At 51.0% G+C, this 15,517-nt stretch overlaps 1 protein-coding gene across 1 annotated transcript; it reads left to right on the top strand.

The window, feature by feature from the left end:
* Nucleotides 1-1,770: 1,770 nt before the first annotated feature.
* On the top strand, nucleotides 1,771-4,265 carry Hes2 (hes family bHLH transcription factor 2). Its single transcript, XM_005353650.2, has 4 exons — nucleotides 1,771-1,945; nucleotides 2,037-2,132; nucleotides 2,363-2,462; nucleotides 2,549-4,265. Exons 1-4 carry the CDS (start codon nucleotides 1,901-1,903, stop codon nucleotides 2,779-2,781), a joined length of 474 nt encoding a protein of 157 aa, XP_005353707.1. The 5' UTR covers nucleotides 1,771-1,900; the 3' UTR covers nucleotides 2,782-4,265.
* Nucleotides 4,266-15,517: the final 11,252 nt, after the last annotated feature.

The raw sequence follows: 15,517 nt of genomic DNA, 5'->3' as shown, positions 1-15,517 counted from the left end.
TTTTATTTTCAACTGTGTATGTGTGTCTACGTGTAGACTTGTGCATATGACCCCTATGTCTGAGCAGTCCAGAAGAGGGCGCCAGATCCCCCAGAACTGAAGTCACAGGTAGTTAGCTGTGAGCCACCTGTCTGGGTGCTGGGAATCAAGCTTGGGGCCTCCACAAGTCCAGTGCTTGCTCTTAACCACGAAGCCCTGTAAAATTCTAAAGTCCTTTTTTGACCTTTCTCTCTCTCTCCCTCTCTCTCTCTCTCTCTCTCTCTCTTTTTGTGAGCGGGTTTTTCTGTGTAGCCTTGGCTGTCCTGGAACTTGCTCTGTATATCAGGCTGGCCTCGAACTCACAGAGATCCGCCTGCCACCACCACCACCGGCCCTTTTTGAGCTCTTAGAGAATAATTAATGGGTGAGGTGGCGCACACCTTTAGTCCCAGCACTCGGGAGGCAGAGGCAGGTTGATCTGTGTGAGTTTGAAGCCAGCCTGGTCTACATGGTGAGGGACTAGCCCATAGGCATGCTAGACCGGACTGTGAGAGGGAACTAGGGAATCAGGCATCTCAAGGCCTGCTGGGACAAATCCTCATGTTAGGATCATTGGGTTGATGGTCGAAAACGAGCTCTGAGCTTGCACAAAGTAACTCCTTGGTGGTGGTTGTGGGACCTTGTGTGCCATAGATAGAAAGAGGAGGGCTGAGCTTTCATGCTCAGGCTGCCTTGCGCCCCCTTCCTGGTGCACTGGCCTCCATCGTTTTCCAAGGCCTGCTGTGGGATTACTTCCAAGGATTTGGGGCTAGCGAAGGGAATGCGGCTCAAAGGCAGGAAGGAGGGGGTCCTTCCAGTACCCTGGACAGAGCATTCCCCGGCTCCGCCCCACGAGCGCCTCCTACTGGCTCTGGTTGAGCGAGCCTCGCTTTCTGGGCCTGAGACTGCCTCAAAGCTGCAACAGGGTCCGAGAAGGCGGCCGTTGCCCTGCCAGCAGACCCAGGGCGGGGAGCCGGCAGCAGATGGGCGGGGGACGCCTGCCAGTTTGCGGCTGCAACGGCCACGCGTTGTGGAGGCGTGTCTGGGCCCGCTGGGGCCGGGGGAGCAGCCGGGGCACACACCCAGGACCGCCCCTACTCGCCGGCCATGTGACCTCCGACTGTCAGACAGCAGGAATCGGGAACCCAGAGCCCATTGAATTGAAAATGAACTCCGAGGATTTTGGGTTGCCTCATCTTGGGGAGTGGGGCTCAGGTTTCCTTTTCACACTCTAGGGCCGGAGAACCAGGTGGGGTGCCCTAAATTCTACGAAGTGTTTTGAGCCAGGGGTCCAGCGACCTCAGTCCTGGTTCTGGCAACCAGAATCAGATTGGACCTTGCTAGGACTGGATTTCCACGTCCAGCTCGGGGCAGTTGGTAGAGCGAATGGTCTCCCTGAGGTCCGGGGCTTCGTAGCTTTGCAGCCGCTGGAGCCCTTGCGGTCCAGGGAGGAGCTCGAAGCCCGGTGGGCGTGAATGAAGCCAGAGGGTGCTGGAGAAGAGTCAAAACCTGCCCCACCCACCCTTCCTGTCCAGGGAGTCAGCGCCCGCACGTCGCGCGACCCTATCACAGAAGGGACTCTAAGGCCAGAGTGGCATCTCTGGGGGCTAACACTGACTCGTCCTCTCCAGCCCCACCCTGTGCAGGGACAAAGGCGGGAGGTGGGAGTGGCGACTCTCCGGACTCCGTGAGGCGGGGCGGAGCAGGGGCACAGCCTTCTTAAAGGCCTGCGGCTGGCTGGGCGCGCACTTCTTTGGCGCGAGATTGGGCTAGGCTTTGAACTTGGTTCCCGGCTTCGTTCTTAGCTCTGCCTTGCAGCAAGGACAAGGATCCTCCACCCCGAGGTACCGGACCCTGCGCGCTTTTCGCTTTTCCCCGGAGCATGAGACTGCCTAGAAGAGTAGGGGACGCGGCGGAGCTGCGCAAGGTAGGAGTGGGAGATAGGGACTCGTGGCAGGGTGGGTAGGCACCCGTGATTTTCCTAACTGTGGCCTTTGCGCCCATCCACCTTCGGGCAGAGCCTGAAACCGCTGCTGGAGAAGCGCCGGCGCGCACGGATCAACGAGAGCCTGAGCCAGCTAAAGGGGCTGGTATTGCCGTTGCTGGGCGCGGAGGTGAGTGTCTGGGAGCTCGGAAAACCGAGGTGGAGAGTCCTGAGGCACACAGTGGGGCGGATGGGCGGGCGTGGTCCCGGGGCTCCTTCGGGATCAGAAGGCCTCCTGAAGAGATCTTAGCAATGGAGTGGTAGAGACCATCGGGCAACGAGCTAGCATTTGGATACAAGAACGAGGTACCCAGCTGCCCGGTTTGTTATGGGGTATCTTTCTTGCCTGGCCTGGTGCAGACTTCCCGCTACTCGAAGCTGGAAAAAGCAGACATCCTGGAAATGACCGTGCGCTTCCTGCAGGAGCAGCCTGCGTCCCCCTACCCCACTGCTGCGCCGGGTGAGTGACCACGCTCCTCGCTCCCCACGGCCTTTGCTGCGTGCACAGTGCTTGCACCTGAGCCTCACGTTGCTCTCTGTCCGCAGGGTCCTTGGATAGCTACCTCGAGGGTTACCAAGCCTGTCTGGAGCGCCTGGCCCGCGTGCTGCCGGCCTGCAGCGTCTTGGAGCCGGCCGTGAGCGCGCGCCTGCTGGAGCACCTGAGGCAGAGGACTGTCAGAGGTGGCTCGCCTTCACAGACGCCCACTCCCGCCCCTGCTCCAGCTCCCTCTCCGCAGGTGCCTCCTCCGGGCAGCCCTGGCCTCTGGCGGCCCTGGTAGGTAGGCTCCTGGATGTTCCAGGACGGGGACCTGGATGGGCTAGCTGACCAAGGAAGTTCCAGATGGTGGCTACATCTCCCTCACTTCGAGAACAGTGAGTGCCCACACCCTAGCAAGAATCCGATGCTCGTGACCTATCCGGATGATGAAGACTTCAAGGGCTCAGCTGGAGGGAAAAGAGAATGTCTGGGCAGGAGAATAAAGCAATGTCTGCCGGGTGAGGAAGAAACCCAGACTTGGACGGGTAGAAATGGTTCTGGCACTGGGCCAGCCAAAACTGCCTCAGCAGGGACAGACCTGCCCCAGTGTGGGCAGCAGACCAACCTCTGGTCTTGGAGCTCACTTGGGCCACCTGCTCTGATGGGTGATGGCATTCCCGGCCACGCCTGGATATCAGCTGGGCTTGAGAACCTCTCTATAAACAGAGCAATGACGTGGGAGGGCTTTGACCTTTGCCCACTCCGGAAGCTCTTCAGAGCACTGAGCAGGGCTTGGCGAACCACCTCCTCCACTCCTAGGCTTCCCCTCCCAGTGACCTCTACTGCAGGTAGTGATGGGGAGGACTTCCTAATTTGCTCCTTCACGCATTCTCTTTCCCATACACCAGGCCCAGTGGTCTTCACAGGTGGCAAAGGATGAGACAAGTCTGAGGCTTCCCCGTGGCCTTAAGGAACTTAGTGGCTTCGGAGGAATGGAACCCAGCACAGGATGCAGAACTCAAACTTTGGGATGGCAGGGACCCAGGAGGTAGCGGCAGGTGAAGGAACATGAACCACCATGCCTGCTTTCTTCATTAAACCACTCTCTGAACCCAAGCAGTTGGGCTATTATAAGCAACTTGTTCAGAAGTTATTTCTCCCAAAATGGAAACTCAGAAGCCTCTGAAGACCCAGAGAAGGGGCCTTCGGATCCCAGGAGTGAGTGCTCGGAAAAAGCAGGAGAATTCATGAACCATGGTCACTCCAGGTCATGGGGATTTGCTGAGCGTTGCAGCAAGGTTGCTTCTCCCTCTCCCTGTGCTGGGGACCAGGACACTAAAGCCAAGGAGACAGACGGACCAGGGAAGGGGCAGTCACCGCTCTGCTCTGCCATGTACATGATGACCCTGGGCACTGATTTGGGTGGCAGGAAGGAGGTGGGGAAGTTGTAGGCATTCTTAAAAAAGAAAGAAAGAAAAATCCACATGAAGACAGCAGGGGCTCCCAGAGAAGCTGTGCTGGGCCCTGTGGCCTAGACTGTGATTCTGGGAGGCAGGGCAGGCAGAGCGCACCTGTGTATCTCTGGGACATGACACACAATGTTGCTCAATAAACGCGGTGGGTTAGAGGGTTCGATGTGACTGGCTCACATGGTGATGAACAATCTGACTTTTGCTTTGACCACCACTCCAAGTTCCTTGCTCAGGGTTCCTCAACCCTCCTCATGCTGCGACCCCTTAATACAGTTCTTTATTTTGTGGTGACCCCCCCAACCACAAAAATATTCTCGTTGCTACTTCATAACTGTAACTTTGCTACTGTTTATGAATTATAATGTGAATATCTGTGTTTTCTGACAGTCTTAGGCAACCTCTACGAAAGAGTCATTAGAACCCCAAAGGGACTGAGACCCACAGGTTGAGAACTGCTGTCCTAACGTCACCTGTTGGCTGAGGCTGCTTGTTCACTTCCCGGCTGCCCAGACCCAAAATAATCATATAAAAACTACTACATGAATTACAATACTGTTTGGCCAATGACTCTAGCATGTTTCAAGCTGGCTCTTACATCTTGAATTAACCCATTTCTACTAATCTATGTATCACCACTAGGCTGTGGCTTACTGGTGCCGGCATGTTACAACTTTGGCAGCTACATGGCGTCTCTTTGACTCCGTTTATTCTCTCTCTACATCTCTGTTCAGATTTTCCACCTGGCTTTACTCTGTTAAAGGATTGGCCGAAAGCAGCTTCTTGATTAACCAATGCAATGAAACATATTCACAGCATACAGAGGGGCATCCCACATCAGCTGGTCACCGAGCTAGCTGTCCCACCAAGGCACAAGTGCAGCCTGTTTCCTGGGTCTTGGTGGAACAGGAGAAGCAGAGTCGGACCCTGCCTGTGGCCCAGCTGTGGCCCAGCTGTGGCCGGAGCTCATCTAATAGACTCTGGGCTTCTCCTTGAATCTAACGGGACAACCTTCTGTCTCCACACATAAGAACTCTCCACACTGGTATATGCTCCATCTCTCCCCATGGAGTGAGACTCTGTCTCAAAAATCTAAATCCCTAAAAACCTCAAAACGAGCAGCCAATGTGGTACATGCCTATAGTCCAACGTTGGGAGGGGATACAAGTATTGAGTTCAGGGTTAGCCAGGACTACCACTGCATGGCCCACCTCAAAAACAAAGCAAAAGGCTCTCAACACTGATATTTTAGTTTACTGAGATTCACAGTTATCTGCCTGCCTCTGCTGGGTTTAAAGTGCTGGGATTAAAGGTGTGTGCCATCACCCCAGTTTAAATGTATTTTTGTTGATCTATTCGTTGTATGTATATGGGTGTTTGGCATGCAGCACATGGGTGTCTGAGGAAGTCAGAAGGCTTCAGATCCCCTGGAACTAGATACCCGTGGTTGTGAGCCACCATGTGGGTGATGGGACTCAAACCTGGGTCCTCTGCAAGAGCAACAAGTGCGCTTCACAGCTGAGCCATCTTTCCAGAGCTGATTTTATTTTTTGAAGTATGATCTCACTATGTAGCCCTGGCCTGTGACTCCTAGTGATCCACCTGCCTCTGCCTCTCTCAAGTGCTGGGATTAAAGGCGCGGTCCACCACACCTGGCCCTCCACACAGGTTTAAACTCTGTGGGAACGGACAGACTGGAAGCCTCCTTTTAGCTCCGTGTCCTCCACATCCTGCTTCTGAGTGTCTATTTTGGTTTCTAGTTCTCTGACACGCATTGACCTGGCCTCAGGCCATTAGGCAAGCAGCTCAGAAGCGGTGTGTGCATGGGTAAACTGGTGACTCATAGGGTCAGGTGTCCTGAGAACCAGGGCCCTGGCATGCCCAGGTGGGTGAGGTGCTCAGCCTGAGGCAGGAAGCCAGTTTCTCAGTGGAGTGTGCTGCAAGTCCTGGAAGGTCTAGGCTGGAGTTCCCAGCAGGGCTGGTGAAACACGGATACTCACACCCTCTCCAGAGGACGCTGTGAGCACCTCTCCCTGACAGCTCCTTCACTGCGCCCAGAGACCTGCCTGGGATGAGCAGGCCAGTGGCTCTTTCGGTGTTCGATAGAGGCTGCTTCAGAGAGGCCCTGGCGTGAGTGTGAGCACGCACATGTGCACATGGAAGACGAGGGTCACTCCTCAGGTGCCTTTACCTTTGTTTGAGATAAGATCTTTTACTGGAACTTTCCCAGATAGGTTAGATTAGCGAGCCACCAGGGTTCTACCTCTCTTCCATCTGGCTGTGATTATAAGTACCTGCTATGGGTCACAGCCAAGCAGACATTGTACGACCCTAAACAAGTCCATAACTGACCAAGAGCTATTCAGATATCTGTTCTGGGGTGTCTGCATGTTGAATCTAACTAGTCATCACGCCAGCTGGAGAAAAGGTCCCTATTGTCTCTCACTCCAGTGGCAGAGAGGATTATGCCTCAAGGATGGGATGTCAGGTGACTGAGCTGCCTGGGAACCTACTCTTGCTGAGATGCCCACTTTGGAGGAGACCTGCTTGCCCCTCTGGCACCAGAGAGTGAGGAGAGGTGGTATCCGCCTTCCGTGAGACTGAGACTAAAGGGCTGTTTGTTGTGTGTAGATGAAGCCTCTCCTGCACCTGTCGAATTGTTCTGCCCCACCTGTGAGTTGATGCAGGGGAGGTCCCACTGGTCTGCTTGGGATGGGCAGAATGCGCATAACTTGCAGGAAACACCAAGATGAGTCTGTATCCCTGTAGAATCCTGCTAAGTCCTCTCTGGGCTGTGGGGTCTCCCCTGTGGAGGGGCGGTGGAGTTGGGGGATCTTCTTGTGAGGGGGGCACATCTACAACAGTCTCTGGCCATGACAAAGCTGAAAGGGCAATGGACTCGCAACAGAGGCTATTGAGGTGAGACACTGGGTGCTGACCCAGGCAGCTCTAAAGAGCCAGGTTTGACCACTTGTCCTCAAGCCAAATAAAGGGACAAGCAGCTCATTAAGTAAAGGGGTTAGCATGCAAGACTGGTGACCCGAGTTCGATCCTCAGAGCCCATGTAAAGGTGGACAGAGATAACCAACTGCACAACGTTGTCCTCTGACCTCCACCTGCATCCACCACATGATAATTAATAATCACCACCACCACCACCACAACAACAACAATAGCAATAATCTTAAAAGAGATAAAGTTGTCAGGCACGGAGGTACGCCTTTAATCTCAGCACTCGGGAGGCAGAGACAGGTGGATCTCTGTGAGTTTTGGGTCAGCCTGGTCTACAGAGTGAGTTTCAGGACAGCCAGGGCTACACAGAGAAACCCTCTCTCCAAAAGAGAGGGGGTGAGGCTGGAGAGATGGCTCAGAGGTTAAGAGCACAGACTGCTTGCTCTTCAGGAGCAATTCCCAGCAGTCATATGTGGACACACCCAGAGAAGCACAGCAATCCCGTGACTTTGGTAGTCTGTCTTACAGGGTTTAAACTGAAGACAAGAGATGTGTGAGCTAGGCAGTCCTGACCAGGGTGTGGGCCCATCATGGTCTCAGCTCCCATTTCTCCAGCAAGGTGGTCTGTGGTTGTCAGAAGTGTGTGGAAGCCTCTGGCTGGCACCAGGCTCCAGCCCTTTCTGTCTTCCAGGCTCAGCATGAAATGCCTGGGGAAATTCTAATTCACTGGGGTTCATTGTTCAGTAGCTGGAGAGCCCAGGGGTGTCTGGCGGTTAAAGTCTCAGGCAGGCTGGCTGGGGGTGACTTTATTCTCCTCACGGACTCTGGGAGCTTTGCCCAAGCACACCCGACATCTAGGCCATCCCAATTCCGATTATTTTTAAGCCTTTTGCATATTAATTTTGTAGAGCACGTCCGATGGTTTTAAGTGTTGCAGAGAACAGCCAGCCCCGCCTGTGGCCCTTGGTTCCTATGTGGGCTGCCGACGAGTGTGACGCTCTGCCTGCACCGGCCTCTGGGAGAGCTGCCCGGGCATGCGATATCCGGGAGAAGTCAGCCACCCACCGAGGCTTCCCAGTGAATAACTAGTTTCTCTTGGGGTTTTCAGAGGCCTGGGCAAAGCCTCGAGCACTTAAAGCAGCTCTAATAAATCATGAATAATGATTTTAGGAGCGTGAGAAAGGCGCTGGAGGACACACCCCATACACAGGGCTACTTGTTATGGAATATCCACTAGGGGGCAGCAGGAAGCAGGGCTCTGTGGATTGTCGCAGGGCCTGTAGCGGGAATGCGGCCTTTCCTGGCATAGGAGTAAGGAGGGTGAAGGGAGAAGACTTCAGGCTGAGTATGTGCCTGCTGATGCTTCTGCTGTAGAGGGTTTGCCCAGAACCCTATCTTCTTGGGGTCTTGTGATAGTTTTAACATTGGTGGGGTTATAAGCTGCCCAACATGGATGCTGGGAACTGTTCTTAACTGCTGAGCCATCTCTCCAGCCCTGCTCCTTGCATTTTGAATGGATATTTTATCCATGCAAGATTAGGTAGCATACCTCATTGGTCATCTGGAAAGCACTAGCTCATAAAACCTGCTGCTGCACGACTCCCCCCCCCCCACTGCTATTGTTCCTTTTTACAATATCACCACAGGACAGGGAGCTGCAGCCACCACCGCGCACTTGTGAAAGAATGAGATTGGGAAATGCCATCTGTGTTTAATACTGTGCTCAAACCATTTCTCATGCACTGGGAAAGAGTCTTGGTACTTCTAGGATTCACAGAGAAAACTTGGAACTGCTTAAATGTGGACAATACAAAGCCATAAAAAATACAGAATCTGGGGGCTGGAGAGATGGCTCAGCCATTAAGAGCACTGGCTGCTCTTCCAGAGGCCCTAAGTTCAATTCCCAGCAACCACATGGTGGCTCACAACCATCTGTAATGAGATCTGGTGCCCTCTTCTAGCCTGCAGGCAGACATGCAGATAGAACACTGTATACACAATAAATAAATTAATTAAAAATACAGAATCCATCAACTGAGAGATGGCTCAGCAGTTATGAGCACTTGAGTGTTTGTTTCCTTTCCAGAAGACCCCAGTTTGGTTCCAGTACCCTTATTAGGTGGCTTACAGCAGCCTGTTACTCAGATACCCCATTGTGGCCTATGTGGGTATACACACACACACACACACACACACACACACAAGTAATTTAAAAATAAGTAGTTAACCAGGTGGTAGTGCACGCCTTTAATCCCAGCACTTGGGAGACAGGGGGATCTCTGTGAGTTCAGGCCCAGCCTGGTCTACAAAGCGAGTTCTAGGACAGCCAGGGCTACGCAGAGAAACCCTGTCTCAAAAAACTAAAACAAACATATAAATATTTTGAAATAGAAAATCTAAATTCAGGCATTGTGACTTGCTCTTGTAATCCTAGCACTTGGGAAGCTGAGGCAGGAGAATATGGAGTTTGAGAAAGGCTGGGCTACATAGTGAGAGACCTTGTCTCAAAACAAAACAGAGGGCTGGAGAGGTGGCTCAGTGTTTAAGAGCATTGCCTGCTCTTCCAAAGGTCATGAGTTCAATTCCCAGCAACCACATGATGGCTCACAACCATCTGTAATGAGGTCTGCTGCCCTCTTCTGGTCTGCAGACACACACAGACAGAATATTGTATACATAATAAATAAATAAATATTAAAAAAAAAACAAAACAGAACATAAAGTTAGAGTAGCCACACTAAAAAAATATTTTGGCTGGGCATGGTGGCACACGCCTTTAATCCCAGAACTCGGGAGACAGAGGCAGGCAATTTCTGTGAGCTCAAGACCAGCCTGGTAGTCTACAGAGTGAGTTCTAGGACAGCCAGGGCTATTCCACAGAGAAACCCTGCCTTGAAAAATAAATAATAACAACAAAACCAAAAACCAACCAACCAATCAAAAAAATAATAAATTGTTATTTATTTGAGAAAGGACACTACTGTGTAGACCAGGCTGTCCTAGAACTCAGAGATTCCTCCTGCTTCTGCCTCTTGAGTGCTGGGATTAAAGGCTTACATCACCATGCCTGGTAATTTTATTTTTTAAATTGTGTATGTGTGATGAAAATGTGTATGTGAGTGCAGATGCCTGCAAGAGCCAGAAGAGGGCGTCAGAGCCTCAGGAACTGGAGTTGCAGGTAGTTGTGAGCCACCCCACGTGGGTTGGGAACTAATATAAGTCCTCCAAAAAAGAAGCTGTTAAGTGCCAAGCTGTGTCCCCATCCTCTAGAGTAACCAAAAAATTATTTATTAGATCAAACAAAAATTAGCCACCCACCCACCCAACCAAGCAAACGGTTTGCAGATGCTATGGCTCCTCAGTGGTGAACAGGACACGAGAAGCGATGACATAACCATAGAAGACAGATATAAACGACAAATGTGTAGTTACTGAGGAGGTCCTCAGTAGGTGCTCAGTAGGTCCTCAGTAGGTGCTCAGTAGGTGCTCAGTACCTGGGTTTCAAACTGCAAGGTGCAAAAAACACAGCTAGGGAGTGAGGCTGGGGCTCTGTGGCAGAGCATGTGACTAGCATGTGTGAGGCCCTTAGTTAGACCCCCAGTCTAGAAAATATTTGACTGAAAAAAATAGTATTTTAATGTATGGTTAAAGCTGTAAAACCCGCCCCTCTAAGTGGCTGGTAACCATATACAGAAAACCAGTAACGGTGTAGAAGACTAAAAGGTTAGCAACAAATTTAACTCAGTTGGTCCTCTGCCGCTATCAGCAAAACAAACACTATCTCAAGAGGTCACAGGACAGTTGTCAAGGAGACCATCTGCTGGGATGGAAGACAAGGCTCTGCAAATCTAAAGAAAATGAAATTATATAGAATGCCCTTCAACCACAACAGAATTCAATTAAAAATCAACAACAGAAGGAGATGCAGGCTGCCATGGATGCTGGGCAGAGACTTTGGAGACCTGAGGCTGAGCAGGGGTGAGGTTCTTGAGACCTGAGGCTGAGCAGGGGTGAGGTTCTTGAGGAGCTGTATATCTCAGGTGCCGGGCTGTAGAGATTAGCAGCATTTCCCTTGCAGGCTTGTATGTAGGTAGGTTAAGTAGACAAAAGGAGTAGATTTGGGGGCTGGAGAGATGACTCCAGCCATCTGGTTGAGAGCACTGGCTGCTCTTCCAGAGGCCCCCAGTTCAGTTCTGGGCACCCACATGGTGGCCCACAACCATCTTTAGCTCAGGTTCCAGGGGCTTCAATGACTTCTTTGAACCTCTTCTGGCACACACATATTTTATGCATATGCACACAAGCAAAACACTCATATACATAAAGTAAAATAAGTCCTTAAAAAATCAGAAGCCTAGTCTGGGTGGCTGTGCATGCCTTTAATCCCAGTACTTGGGAGGCAGAGAAAGGTGGATCTCTGTGAGTTTGAGGCCGGCCTGGTCTACCAAGTGAGTTCCAGGACAGTCAGGGCTACACAGAGAAATCTTGTTTCAATCCCCATTCCCTGCCCCAAACAAACCAAACCAAACCAAACCAAACAACAGTGACAAAACCCAAAAACAAAACCCAGACAAACCTGAAGCCTGAGAAGTAATCTTGAGATTACCAAATAGAATGGAGCTGGCATGTGGGTGTTGATATTCAATCTGGTTGGCCTGGAATTTAAGATATTTCTGCCTCAGCATCCTGAGTTCAAGGCATCACCGGCATATAGGCATCTAGATATGACCTACTAACAATTCCAACTCCAAGATATACACTCAAGAGAAAGAAAATGTATTTTACACAAGGCCTTGAAGTGAGTGGGCATGACAGCTTTATCATAAAAGCCAAAGGCTGGAAAAAAGCGATGACCATGTAGCGTGTCTGGGTGAAAGGAATTGTGCTGTCCCTTGGAAAATTATTTAACTGAGCCCTCTGGGAAACAGACTTCACCAGAGACACACACACTCCCTGTGGAAAGGCTGGTGGCCAGCAGGCACACTTACTCCAGTTACAAGGAAACGGAGATTGTGGAAATCACGTAGTAGTGATACAACTTATCTGTAGCTAGTGACCCATCAGAAAAGCCAGCAGAAGGGTGGGGTGGGGTGGCACACACCCTTGGGATACAGAGGCAGGCAGATCTCTCTGAGCTTAGGGTTGGCTTGGATCTACATAGTGAGTCCCAGGTCAGTCAGGGTTACATAGCAAGAACCCTTAGGAAGGAGGGGAGGGAGGAGGGAAGGGAAGACTGAAGAAAAGAAAGCCTGCCAGCGTCAACAGGAAGACTCTTAAGGATTGTTAAGAGCTAAGAGCCTGGCTGGTTGGCTGATGGGCCACAGCTCTCTCTAGGACAGCCACAGTCAATTACAAGTAAATCGAACCCAGCTGGCTGGGGTAGCTCAGTTGGGAGTGCATGCCAAGATGCACTAAGTTCTGGTTTGATCTCCAGCACCGAATAAACCGGCAGTGGCGGTGCAAACCTGTTATCCCCACACTCAAAAGTGGAGCCAGGAGGGTCAAAAGCTCAAAGTCTTCCTTGGGAAGGCAGTTTAATGCCCAGCCTGGGCTACACGAGACTGTCTTTTGCAAGAGCTAAAGTGAGCAAAGCTCCCAGGTATCCACAAATTAAATTAAGCTGGTGTACGCGGGCCTGGGGGACTTGATGAAAACATCTGACTCTTTATAATGAGCCCTTCTTACCCTGAGGGACCGGCTCGGAGCCGAGGAATTATGGCAGTGTCCAGGGAGGAAGGTGTGCATCTCACACACAGACCTGAGTTTCCTTGTTTAGAGCTGCGTTTGGCCAACAGTATCTAAGTCACCTCTGCTGAATTCCAGAGTGACTGAACCAGACCCCATTATAAATCCTAGCTTCACTTGCTGACTGAACCCCCAGCTTCATACCACTGGGAGCCTGACAGCTTAACCCCAGCTGCGCATCCTGTCAGCTTCCTACAGGAAGGAGAGGTAAGAAGGTTACAGAACTGAGGTAGAGCCCTGCTCAGCCACACCTCTGGTAGTCCCGTGTCTGTGTCCCCCCTCCCACTCAGCCACACCCCTACACTCAGCCATACCTCTCATTCCTCCCCTCCTCTCCATCTTCCAGCTGCAGGCATCTGACCCTACCCTGGGACCTTTCAGAGATTTCTTCTAATGCTTTTATCTGACCCAGATGTCACGCAGACTGGGGGAGAATTTACAACCTGGTAGACCCATACTAAGCATTTGAACTTAGCCCAACCCACATTGAACGAGCTAAAAACAAAGAAAAATTCACCATTAGCCCAAAACCAAATAAAATTATGGAGCACAAACATTTTTTAAAAACAGATTTATTGACAGGCTCCAAAACCACAGAGAAACCCTGTCTCGAAAAACCAAAAAAAAAAAACAAAAAACCAAAAAAACCCCACCAGATTTATTTTAGCTGGTTGTGCGGTAGTACATGCCTCTAATCCCAGCACTTGGGATTGATTGATTGATTGATTAATTGATTGATTGATTCTTGAGGCGGGGTCTCTATATATAGCTGTGGCTGTCCTGAAACAGTATATTGACCAACTTGGCCTTGAACTCATAGAGATAGTTCCAGAACAGTCAGGCCTACACCAAGAAACCCTGTCTCCAAAAAGAAAACAAAACAAAAATTAATAATATAAGTAATAAATTCTTATTCAGTTGGTGTGTGTGTGTGTGTGCGCGCGCGTGCACACGCACTCACCCTACATTAACATGCGGGTGCTAGGAATCAAACCCAGGTCCTCTGCAAGAACAAGTGAGCCGTCTTTCCGGCTCTGCAGTCGCTCCACCTTATATTTTGAGACAGGGTCTCTCCTGAGCCTGAGGCTTGCTATGCCAGCTGGAGTGGCGGGTCTGTGTGCACCTAGGATCCACCGGTCTCCATCCCCAGCACTGCTATAGACACAATCTGATGTGGTGTTGATCTGAACTGGCTTACACAGCCAGTGCTTCTCCCTCTCCGGCTCCCCAGCCCTTATCCTCACTCCTTAGAAAGCACGGAGAGGCCACACCGGAAGGAGGTGCCTGGAGATGGATTCACGCCGCACAGCTCTGGATTCTTCTGTCTTGTCTTTTGCTGGGTATGAAGCCCAGGACCTCCCCCCGGTATGGTAAGTGCTCTACCACCGAGTGCCACCCTGTCCCTCTCCCCACCTTGTTGCTTCCTCTTCACTGTGATTAATGTCTTTGTGAATTTCATTCAGAGCCTGGAACAGACTCCTGGGCTGGGGCCTCAGCCTCTGGGGTTCCCTCTGCAGCTTTAGGGTTTTTTTTTCTTTTAGTTTTCTTTCCTTGTTTCCCCCTTCCCTTGCTCCATCTCTCCTTTTGTGGGTGCAGGCCAGAAGCCAACTTCATTCCTCAGTCACTGTTCACCTTTTAAAAACGTGTTTAGCCTGTGTATGTAAATGTACTCCACAAGCTCGCAGTGCCCGCACAGGCCAGAGGAGAGCATCAGATCCCCGGACTGGAGTTAGAGATGAGACTCTAACCTGGGTCCTCTGCAGGAGCTGCAGCCGCTTTGAACCGTGGGGCCATCTCCCCAGCTCTACAAAAATATTTTTTCTCTTTTCTCTTTTCTCTTTTCTCTTTTCTCTTTCTTTCTTTCTTTCTTTCTTTCTTTCTTTCTTTCTTTCTTTCTTTCTTTCTTTCTTTCTTTCTTTCTTTCTTTCTTTCTTTCTTTCTTTCTTTCTTTCTTTCTTTCTTTCTTTCTTTCTTTCTTTTTGACCGAGAAATGTTTCTTCTGCTTGCTGCGCGCGCTATCTGCAGGTGGGCTCTTGCCTCAGCGCGCTGCCAGATGGTGTGGAAATGTACTCTGCCTCTAGGTGGCGACACAAGGCCACAAACTCAGAGCGCGCTGCTTTCAGATTCCAGCGCAAGGATGTCAAGGGACGGGATCTTGAAGCTGTCTTCTCACGATTCGTTCGTTTTCAGTCACCAGGCACGGACTAACTCCAGATTTAAAGTTAGTTTCTATCCTATTTTACTTCATGCGTATGGATGTTTTGTCTGCATAAACGTAGGTGTAACACACGCACGCAATCCTACAAGGCCAGAAGAGGGCGTGGTGAGCCGCCGTGTAGGCGCTGGGACCTGAACTCGGGTTCTCTGGAAGTGCTCTTGGCTGCTGGGTCATCTCCGGCCCTAAGAAGTGATGCTGGGGGATGACTATGCCCCTACTCCAGACTCATGGCTGCTGTTCCTCGCCACGAACTCTTCATTCTTTCTTCTTGGCAGTGAGTCCTATTTTGGAGTCCTTTATTAGTCCTGAGTTTCTCAGGGAGTTTGTGCTGGGCCAGGGGATGTGACTCTAAAGGTTAAGTTGGGAGCTGGGTGACATGAGGTCAGGGTCCTCCTCCCAGCAGCAATAAGTGCGGGGGAAGTCCTTCAGGGGTTGCATAGACTTCCTGCTGGCAGCATACTTGGGACTTTGCCCAGCAAGCACTAAGGACAGAAGGCAAGATCTCTGCCGTTTCTCCGAATAGAGAGGGCACCACAAGGGTTTTCCTGGGGTGCAGCTGCCTGAGCCACTGATACTCTTAGGGTTCAGTCTAATTTGGTTGTTGGCACAAAGTTTTGCACGTGTCTTGTGAAGTCAACAGCACGGCTGTGTTG

The sequence above is a fragment of the Microtus ochrogaster genome, chromosome 10 (genome assembly GCF_000317375.1).
Source record: "Microtus ochrogaster isolate Prairie Vole_2 chromosome 10, MicOch1.0, whole genome shotgun sequence".
NCBI classification, from domain to species: domain Eukaryota; kingdom Metazoa; phylum Chordata; class Mammalia; order Rodentia; family Cricetidae; genus Microtus; species Microtus ochrogaster.
Note: the sequence above shows the minus strand (reverse complement) of the source record. Positions and strands in the feature narration are given on the sequence as shown.